This window comes from Bactrocera dorsalis, chromosome 1 (assembly GCF_023373825.1).
Source record: "Bactrocera dorsalis isolate Fly_Bdor chromosome 1, ASM2337382v1, whole genome shotgun sequence".
NCBI lineage: Eukaryota > Metazoa > Arthropoda > Insecta > Diptera > Tephritidae > Bactrocera > Bactrocera dorsalis.
This window is the reverse complement of record NC_064303.1, coordinates 103924380-103935982: the sequence shown is the minus strand read 5'-3', so window position 1 is coordinate 103935982 and position 11603 is coordinate 103924380. Positions and strand designations below refer to the sequence as shown.

The 11603-nt window shown below is 33.6% G+C and overlaps 1 protein-coding gene across 1 annotated transcript in view; it reads left to right on the top strand.

Annotated features, from left to right (window-relative positions):
- Positions 1–11603, top strand: part of LOC105231247 (uncharacterized) — a 195721-nt gene that overhangs the window by 107263 nt on the left and 76855 nt on the right. Inside the window, exons 10-12 of the mRNA XM_049455526.1 lie at positions 910–1224; positions 1311–3119; positions 3607–3699. Of these exons, the coding sequence (XP_049311483.1) occupies positions 910–1224; positions 1311–3119; positions 3607–3699 (2217 nt within the window). The remainder of the gene's footprint in view (positions 1–909; positions 1225–1310; positions 3120–3606; positions 3700–11603) is intronic.

Below are 11603 nucleotides of genomic sequence, written 5' to 3'. Positions count from 1 at the left end.
AAAAGAAACGAAATAAACCGGGGAAACGAAAGAGGAAACGAAATGGGGAGATATTGATTAGATTAACCTAAGGATGCTCAGATGAATCGGATTTTTGGGGTCTATCTATTAATGATTAGTCAGAGAGTCTATTTTAACTATTTTTGTTTTTTGAAACGGCCAAAGCTAATTATTCATAATAAAGTAAGGAATGTTAATAGATGGATAGCTATATAGACTTGAAAGCTTCGGAAAATCTAGTATCTCAAAGCCCTTGGATCGAAAATTCTAGAGCTTTTGAATTTTAGGTTACATTTTCGCAAAACTTCTCGATGTTAAAAGTTTGAAAGCTTCCGAAAATCTAGTACCTCAAAGCCCTTGGACCGATAACTCAACAACTTTTGAGTTTTTGTTCACATTTTCGCAAAACTTCTCGACGTCAAAAGCTTAAAAAGTTCTGAAAATCGGGTACATCAAACCCCTTGGACCGCAAACTCAACAGTTTCTGAATTATAGGTTACATTTTCGCAAAACTTCTCGACGTCAAAAGCTTGAAAGCTTCTGAAAATCTGGCTCCTCAAACCCCTTGGACTGTAAACTCAACGGCTTTCGAGCTTTAGGTAACATTTTCTCAAAACTTCTCGAAGTCCAAGGCTTTGATTAAGTTCACCAAAATATTCATCCTGCCTGTGGGCTGAGCAGAGAAACTTTAGTCCAAATTCAGATCTCCAGGATTATATAATAGACGTTTAAGAAAAAATAATATCGAGTTAGTTACCAAGTTAATAGATAAAAGACTCGGACTGTGTAACAAGAGTTAAAACAATAAACGAAATAACCTAACTTAAGAACCCGACGACGAACGCAACTACATAACGCCTAGATTTTGTTTCTAAGTTTCGCTAATCTGTTAACTCCACTGTATTACAGCTGCCTGCATACTCGACACGGAATGTGGCGCTACGGAAGTATGTCAAGGTGGTCAATGCGTGAATCCCTGCCTGCAGGCACAAGCTTGTGGCATGAATGCTGAATGCCACATACAGACACACTACAAACAATGCACCTGTCCAGCTGGTTTCACCGGCAATCCGGAGGTGGAATGTGTGCGCATACCGGTGGCTTGTAATAGTGATGTGGAATGCCACGAAGGCTATAACTGTCATGACTCAATGTGCCAACCTGCTTGTCATAGCGACCAAGATTGTGCCTTGAATGAGAAGTGTCTACGCGGTAGCTGTATGCGTAAGTATCCGAGTCACAACGTGTTGCAACACGAGTCTTTTAAAATGAAGCGCGAACTCAAATTTCACTTTAATCTCTATTTACAGTAACCTGTCGCGTGGACAACGACTGTTTCCTGGGACATGTTTGTCTACATAATAAATGCGTTTATGGTTGTCGTACCGACGATGATTGTAGCGCATCCGAGTCCTGTCGTCATGATAAATGCCTTAATCCCTGCCTAGATAATCCTTGTGGTCCCAACGCTGCCTGCTCCGTATCGAATCATCGTGCTATTTGCAGCTGTCTGGATGGTATGGTACCGAATCCAACACCGCAAGTCGGTTGTGTACGCAGTCCACCGCTCGATTGTAATGAGAATCGTGACTGTCCGAATGGTCTGGCTTGCTTTGAGTTTGCCTGCCGTCCTTTGTGTGCTGATAACGCCGGTTGTCTTACGAATGAACGCTGTCAAGGTGGCGTCTGCAAGCCGCTTTGTCGACGTGACGACGATTGCCGCGGCAGCGAAGTATGTTTGGGATTAAGCTGCGTAGCCGGTTGCCGCTCGGATCAAGGCTGCCCACAGGATCTATCATGTGTCAATCAACAGTGTATCAATCCATGCGCCGAACCCGCTGCATGTGGCACCAATGCCGAATGTTTGGTCATTGATCATCGCAAGCAATGCACATGCCCACAAGGTCTTATCGGCAATGCGGAGGTGTCGTGTAAAGCGCCACGTACCGCTTGTACGCGCAACGAGGACTGCGATGGTAATCAACTCTGCTATGGTGGCAGCTGTCAAGGTAAATGCCGCAATGATCAAAACTGCTTGGCCGACGAGCGCTGCATGCGCGGTACTTGTCGCACCGTTTGCAACACGGACTCCGCTTGCGCACAAGGACAGATTTGCGAAAATCGCGTATGCCAAATTGGTTGCCGCAACGATCTTACCTGCCCCAGCAGTGAGGCGTGCGTCAACAAGAAGTGCAAGAATCCCTGCGAGGCACCTGGTCAATGTGGTCAGTGCGCCAACTGTTTGGTCGTCAACCATGGCGTACAGTGCAGCTGTCCGAATGGTTTCCTTGGCGATGGACTTAGCGGCTGTCAACAGCCACCACAACGCTGCAATCCCAACTGTCAGTGTGACGAAACAAATACGTACTGCGCCGACGCCTGTGCGCGCACCGAAGACTGCGCTTGCGGACAAGTTTGCACACGTGGTAAATGTCGCCAAAAGTGCGGCGCCGGCCGCAATTGTCCACTGGGACAACTTTGCGAACGCGGCACATGTCTGGCTGGCTGCAAAGCCAACACCGATTGTCCCACCGATCAAAGCTGTATCAAAGGTAAATGCGCCGATCCGTGCGCAGATAAGTCGGCTTGTGGTCGTAATGCGCTCTGCACTGTCTCCGATCATCGTATGCTTTGCTACTGTCCCGATGGCTACGAAGGTGAGCCCAGCACAGAATGCGTACAATTTGAATGTGCGCAGGATAATGACTGTGAACCGAACAAACGTTGTGATGCGGGTAAGTGTCGTAACCCGTGCTTGGAATATGGCGCATGTGGTGTTAATGCACAATGCCGTGTCGTGAATCGTAAGCCACAATGCTCTTGCCCACCCGATTACTTTGGCACACCCGAAACTGAGTGTCGCCCACTCGATGGCGGTTGCGCGAATCATCCATGCGGCGCTAATTCCAAATGTACTGAGGTACCTGGCGGTTATGAGTGCGCCTGCATGGACGGCTGTATGGGTGATGCGCACAAGGGTTGCGTCTGCGAGGGACATCTGGTGAATGCATGCGCTGAACAACCATGTGGACAAAATGCTGCTTGCCGCGTCTTGGATCATAATGAAGCGCAATGTTATTGCCCCGTGGAATTCCCCTACGGCGATGCTTATGTAGAATGTAAGTATTTTGAGCAGCAGAAAGCTTTCATTAAGTAGAAAATCATAAAAACAGCAAGGTTTTTTGCTCACTCGAAATGTTTTTCTTTTCTGTAGGAATCGATTCTGCTTCTTCTTGTATAAAATATATAAAATTGTCATTACTCAAACTTTTTTGAAAGAGTTTCTTGAAACTTGTTTCATGTACTACCCAAAATTTTTGGAGAAGCAATACTGCTAACGATATTGCGCCTGCATGTAAGCGACGAATGTCTACAATTTCTATGTATACAGTCAACCCGTTATTTATTTTCACTTGCGCTTAGATGTAGGCAACGTTTTTTTTAGAAATTTGATTAAAAAGTGTTATAAACAAATTTATTCGAAAATTCTGCGCTCAACACTTAAAAAATATTAATTTTTAGTATATTATATCCATATTTTTTGATTTATTTCAATTTTCTTAAAACGTTTTTTAACACTTTTCCCACTTTCTCAACACCATAAAGGTTACTTAACACCACCACAAGAGGACTGTCGCACGCAGGGCTGCATTACCGGCGAATGTGTGCGTCAAGGCGTCGACTACGTGTGCCGGCACGGTAAGTACCGCTATTTTTCCTAATATTTCAAACATATATTTTTATAATTTCGAATGACCAACCAATAACCAGAAATGTTTAGCAAACTTAGCGAGTTTAGTTGAATAATTTTTCAGTTGCAGATTTTTAGTTTAGCCTCACTTATTTTTTGTTTATTTAACTTTTTTTAGTGCAAATTAAAAACTTGAGAACTGAGTCTAATACCACAAATAGTGTGAAAACCAACAAAAACACATATGAAATATAAATAATAAATAATTAATTTTGTGCGTAACAATTGTTTGAGTTGAGTTTTATGTTTGCTAATGCAACTTGATAATAATGAAATTTCGTTATCAGCATTTAAATATTTTAATATAAATTAATTAACCCCAACTATGCAAATATTTGCAACAATAGTTTAACAATTGTTTTTAATAATTTAAAACAGCATAATAAATAATAATAATACTTTTAGTGGAGCATTAAGTATTTTGCAACAAAAATTTCAATAATTACATAATTGTTTGCAGAGTTTGAATTTAACCTTTGACACAGCAAAAAGTAAACAAACACACGTTTTTTGCGGTTAACACTTGTTATTAAGCAAATATTTTTCACAGTGTAGTGTGTGTAAATACAATTTTATACTTTGAGTTTAATACCAAATTTAGTTATTGGGGTTTTTAAGACATTTTTAACGTTTCACACACACACACATACACTTACAAAACATATACATAAACAATACTCCACAATAATATGTACAGTGTCCTAGATAATTAAATACGTGAAGAAGCAAAAATTAAAAAAGTATTTAAAAATATGTCAGTGAGAGAACAAAAGATTTAATGTCAAAAAATATGCACTCAGTCAAATTTTTTACAATATTATAATTTTTTTCATAATTTTTTTAAAGAATTTTTTTCAATAATTTTTTTTTTAAAGAATTTTTATCATAATTTTTTCACAATTTTTTTAAAGAATTTTTTTCAATAATTTTTTTTTTTAAGAATTTTTATCATAATTTTTTCACAATTTTTTTAAAAGAATTATTTGTTTTCAAAACGTTTTTTTTTTTAATTTTTTCAAAATTTTTTTAATTTTTTTTGCATAAAATGTGCATTTTCGCTAGCTTAGGCGCATAGTAAATATTTATTTAATTTTCTTTAATTTGCATTTAATTTTTTGATTTATATTTTTATTTGACTTTTTTATGACTTTTTATTTTATTATATAATATTAGCCAATGTTTTCTAAGCAAACCATCCCTTATAGTGCATTTAAACTATACATACGACCAATATACTATATTATATGCATACATGCATGTGTTTCAAGTGAGTTTATATGAACATATACTCATATATACAAAGAAAAAAAAAACAACACCGAACGCTTGAAAATCAAAATTTATCAAAATCAAAAAGCAAAATTTAACGCATATGGAAGTTCGTGGAATGTCGCTGTCGCTATCGCGGTATCCCAATCTGTGCCTACAGACATGTAACACATATATATAATATATATTTTTATAATTGCATACAACATAAGTACTCGTTTAACACATTCACAACTGGTACAAAAAACCACATCAAATACAAAAACAAAAAAAAAAGAAAACAGTTGGAAAACAAAACAAAAAATAACATTTTACATGCTTGCATCGTTTTTTGTTTAGCTTAAAAACAAGAAAACATAATAATAATTCAGTAGGCCTCTAACTCCAGCAGCTACAAGTAGTTGAACATATGCTACAAATACATAAGACATGCATAAATTTTATCGTTACGTAATAAAAGTCAGTTATCCTTTACCAAATATACATGCATACACTTACACAAGCATACCACACATACAAACATCCTTTATAACTTATCCCGAAACACCTGAAACATAATCCACAACCATCCCAGAAACCAAAAACAACCATACTACAACACATACATACACCATATCGTAAGCAAATAAAGCGCGCTTCATTGAAAGGACTAAGATTTTGTACTTAAGCAGTTATATACATACCTAAGAATCATGCTCGAAGAAACAACAGTTATACAAAAATATCGATATTTTTACCTTTATTGGTTAGAACATTTCCAAGTTACACCTCACTAAATGAAATTACGATCAGAACATATCAAAATTATCATCACAAAATGTATTAGTCATGATTTTCAGCGCATAGTAGTATGCCATTGAGCTTTTTAGAGCTTACTGCTTAGAAAGTTTTCGTTAGAAGCTTTAATTCAAGCTTTTAGGGCATATGGTTTCAAAATACGTATATATGGGGAATTTTAACTTAAATTTGTCGTCATTTAGAATGCCAATGAGCTTTTTACAACTTACTGCTTCTAAAGCTTTCGTTAAAAGCTTTAGTTCAAATGATATGAAATAATTACTAATCTATAATTAAATGACGTTCACTATGGAAAGTTGAGCTTAAGTCTTTAAACAACCAATAGTTGAAATGGACAAATGTATGCACATTTATATGTAATAACACCGAAGAAATGTAATATTGAAAGACATAGGACTTTATAAAATATGTACAATATTTGAAGAGCAACAAAAAGCTTAAAAGCTCTACAGTAAATTTAATTTGTTCATTAAAAACTTTATGGTTCAAAGGATATAATATTTGAGTAGCAATAAAAAGCTTAAAAGCTCTTTAGACAAGCTTAAATCATTGGCTTAAAATATAGCCTCAGAAAATATAATCGTTGTGTGGCATCAAAAAGCTTAAAAGCTCTACAGTCTGGCTTAAATTATTAGCTTAAAATATAAATTTTTGCCTCAGGGAATACCATCTTTGAGTAGCAACTAAAAGCTTTAAAGCTCCGCATCATCTTACACAGCTTTTAAGCTTCATAAGCAAGAAGAAAAAGCTTCTAAAAATGTATATTGAAGTTTCATAAGCAAGAACAAAAAAGCTCATATGTTAACATAAATGTTATAAGCTTTTTTAAAGCTTTAACTAAAAGCTTACTTCTATAAATCTTAAAAAGTTTACACTGCTCACGAGCTAAGTTAGTTATATTTGTTTCGGCTTCAAAGATTTTATGCTATATAGGTCAAAAAATCATTAATATGTTTCCTTTTATCAAAGCTCTTTCAAATATGTAAGCTTTCTGACACACTTTTAAAGCAATATTTCAACCAAAGAGGTACTTTCATATACGTATATGTAATTAGTTTTATAGTTTTCTTTTGAAAATTTTGATGCAACTATTTGCAGCTTTCACTTAGAAAAAGCTTTCACATACTAAAAACTTCCACATAGTAAAAGCTTTCACATAGAAAAATTATTCACATAGTGAAAGCTTTCTGATAATAAACGCTTTCACATAGAAAAAATATTCACATATTGAAAGCTTTCAGATAGTAAAAGCTTTCAATAGTAAAAGCTTTTACATAGTAATAGCTGCCTCAAAGTAAAAGCTTTCACATGGTGAAAATTTTCAGAAAGTACAAGCTTTTACATAGAAAAAGCTCAAGGAAAGCAGCTTTTGATATAAAATATATATTTAAAATATATAAGAGTTTATATTTTTATTATTTTTTTCTTTTTTTTTAATTAAAATTTTTTTATTTATTAAAAGTAACATTTTTTGTATTTTTTCAAATAAAAGAATACAAATCATTAATAATAAAAACATGCTTATAATAATATAAAAACACATTGAAACTACAGATATCTACCAATCTGTCGAAATATATTAAAAATATCGTTCATTAAATAACTTTTTGCCGGTGTAACAACTCCACTCCACCATAAACCTTGTCCCAGCCACCAATCTAATCGAATCCTAACCACCACCTTCCGCTCCCTAGTAATTAACTTTACACTTATATAATAACTTAATTCAAAATTTAAAGTCTCAGTTGTACTACATAGCCATACATTACCCATACATGTGCATATGTATGTATGTGTGTCACGCAGCTATTAACCAAGTAAAAGTTGAGTGCAAAATTGTAGCGAAAATTAATAGCAGCATTAGTAGCAGCAGCAGCAGCAAACACAACAACAATACCAAATTGAGCTAATACTAAAATCTAACATCAATAAAAAATGCTAAAGAAGCACACACACATACACAAATTACCGGATCAAGCGCCGCGATAGCGATAAGTAAAGCCAACAACAAATTCTTTTAACAATTGGCAAAAACAACACATAGAAAAAATTACAAACCAAAAACAAGTTTTTACGAAAGCCATGAAACGTTCGAAATACAGCAACGAAAATGAAATTTTTAGCAAAGAAATGACACCGACCAACACCAACACAAACACACACTCAAACTCACACACACGCGAACACGAACACAAAGCGACACAGTACCATTTACTGGTTTGCGCTGTGCACCCAACCACGCCCCCCTCGACAACGTGTCTTCCCACCAACATCCATGTGCTCCCACTCCCATGCGAACAACACCCATGCTTCCCGCTTTAGTTACCTTTATTTCGAGTTAAAATATTGAGTTAAAATTCAATTTAGCAGCCTAGTGTTGATTAACAGTGCATATACAACAACAAAACCAATTTTATAGTAGACCTGAGCTTGCTTATGACCAAACCTAAGCGTTAGAAATATTATATAATTTAAAATTCCTACATACATACGTTTTATTTTTATTTTTGTTGGATTCCAAAACGTTTATATGCCGTTTAGTCTCAGATTGGGAACTGTGGACGGGACAATTCTCACATGGTTCACATATGCCAGCAACTGAATATAATATATATCATATTTTAACATTCTTCATTTTTTTTTGGAACTTGAATTTTCGAAAATTTCGAAATTTTGTTTTTTCGAAACTTTGAATATTCGAAATATTTGAAATCTTAATATTTTGAATTTTTGAAATTTAAATTTTCGAAATTTCGAATTTTCAAAATTTCGAATTTTTGGAATTAGTCGTTTTTATGCTGACCACCAACAACACGCCTTGCTTATCAAATAAAAGAAAAATATTTTTTTTAACACATTACTTAAAATATAACTTGGATTTAATACCCTCATAAACATTTTTTTTTCAACACAATGCGTACACACACCATCAAACCAGTGCGCGCTGACGCCTAAAAGTCGGCCTTTTGTACAGAAAAAAAAATCAACAAAGAAAACAAACCAAAATGAAACACTCATTCACTAATCGCCAGTCTCTCTTACTCTTTCACGCTCTCATACTCTCTCTGCTCGTACTCTCTACAACTATCACAAACTTATTATTTTAATATTGGCATTTTAGTTTTTTATAAGCAATATACAACAACAATACTTTGTAAAAATGTATGCAGCAAAAATTAAAAACAAAAAATTAAATAAATGAATAATATATAACAATTATAGTAAGTAATGTGTAGGGTCCCGCAATGCAGCCAGCTGTAACTAAATTCACTAACCCCGACAATATATTTGGTATTTTGCATTAGTCAGTAAGTTGTAAATATGTCTAAACCGAAGTGTACTGTTCTTTGGCAGTGAGCTATACTAACACTTGTAAATATTTCAGTATGCTGTGTTGTTGTTGCACATACACACAAACACACAGTTGTATATTTCGAAAAAGTATTTAAAAATATGTAAAACAAAATTACGTTTTGTATAAATTAGTTTTGGTTTACGATAGTTTTTTTTATTCGATATTTTTTTTTTTGTTTTTGCTAATTTGTAAATTAAAATTATATAAACGAATGTAAAGAGCATATAAATATTATATATACAAAAACTTCCTTCATAATTTCCCTTTTATACATATTTTTTAAATTAATGAGTATTTTGCTTTGAAAAACCTAAACACACATACATAAAAAAAGGTTTCAAAAATATCCGGAATAGGTGTACATAATAGGGCAGAGCGCATGTGTTGGATGTCGTACGAATTTTCAACCGAAAATGTAATAAAATTATGTAGAAATCAATTTTTTTAAGGTCTTGAATGCTACGATTTTTTTTTTTCAAAAACAAATTTTGGCGCATATTCAAAAAGTTGCAATATTTTTAAAATTAAAAATCTAGCCAAGTTTTAAAATTGAACTCAAATTCACCAGAAATGCTTTTCCATATTGTATAAAAAAGTCTCCAAATTTAGAAAAACTCCCAAAATATGTTCGAAACTCATTCCGAATTCGTTAAAAATGCTTTCAGAAATTATATAAAACTGCTCCTAAAAAATTGACTTACTCAACCGATAAAGCTTTCCAAAAACTCTCCACAATTTTCAAAACTCACTCCGAAATCGTTAAAAATTATTAATTGTTTGAGGCTGCTCCTAAAAAATTTATTTTCACAATCGAAAAAGCTCTCCAATTTTTGAAAAACTCTCCAAATTCAAAAAATTTTAGAAAATTACTTCGAAATCATCAAAAAATTCTTCAGAAGTTATATAAAAGTGTTCATAAAAATTTAGAGCTGAAAAAGTTTCTAACAATTTTGAAAAAACTCTCAAAAAATTTTCGAAACTCATTCATAGATTAAAAGTGCTGTTTTAAACTGTAAGACTTCTAAGAATTACATTGCCAGCAAAAAGAAATTATCTAGATTTCGATGAATTCTTAAAACACACACAATTTCAAAATTTACAGAAACTCTCGAAAAAACTCTACAAAATTTTGATTTCCTTTTAAATTCATTGAATACGCTTAGTAAAAGAGTTTAAAACTGTTAAATTAAATAAATAAATGTGTTTTTACAGCTGGAAAAACTCTCCAAATTTCGAAAAACTCTCCAAAAATTTGTTTCCGAAATCTTTTCAAAAAAAGTTCAAAACTGTTTCTAAATTTTTTTCACAGCGAAAAAACTCCAATTTTCGGAAAACTCTCCATAGCACTATCTGAATCTATCATAAACCACGTTTTATGGTACCCAACTCTTACTCTTAGCCAAAGTTTTAAACGTTGAAATTGTAAAATTTGATCAGGTGGCAACTCTTTTTAAAACTGCTAGAAACTTAGTAAGGTAGATGCCAGCGCTCATTCCTAAGCATTTTTTTAACAAAGAGTAAAATTGAATGGGAAGTTGACACTTCAATCAGGTGGCAACATTTATTTGCAAAAAATTAACATTTAACCCACTATGGAATTTTTTTTAATATTAAAAATATTTAATTAGAAATTGCTTTAACGAATATGCGCCAAAGGAAACTTAAAAATTAATTAAAATAAAAATTAACTAATTTCCATTAAACAAAAATTACAATTCATAACTAAACCAACGCGTAATGGGCAAAAATAAAAATAAATAATGATAAAAAAATTGTACGTATCATTCACTCAAATAACAAAATTACATAAAATAATAACTCGCTTGTATCCAACTCTAACAACACAGAAAATAAACAAAACAAAAACAACTAGACACAAACAGCAAAACACTTTTGCTGCGATCTTGAAAATGTGAGATGTCTCCCCTTCACAGTTCTCCACTAATTTGATGTTTACACGAGCTGTTTGTAAAACAAAAACAAAAGCAATAATTTATTAAATTTTAATAAATTTATATTTCATGAATTGGCACACCTTTTTTTCAAAACCAAAGAAAAACTAATAAATATCCCACACAGTATTTAACAAAAACACTTTCCAATACTTTTTTTTACGAAAACCGAAACTCAAAATTATTATTATTTTCTAAACGCCACCGTTTTCAAAGTAATTTCGAATCTACGCACACACAATTACATACACATTTAGTATATTTTCGTTTTCGAAACAAAGTTTTTCACAACATTTTTAATATCACAACCTAACCTCAAAGTTAAACGCAATAATCCTCTCCTAAACACCCAACAACACCACAAAACGTCCAAGTGCAAACACCGCTATCCAAACAAAATCACCACACAACCACTCCCCACCCACACAGTACCAACCAGCCAGCAAACACGGAACCAACCTACCCACTGACAAATAAA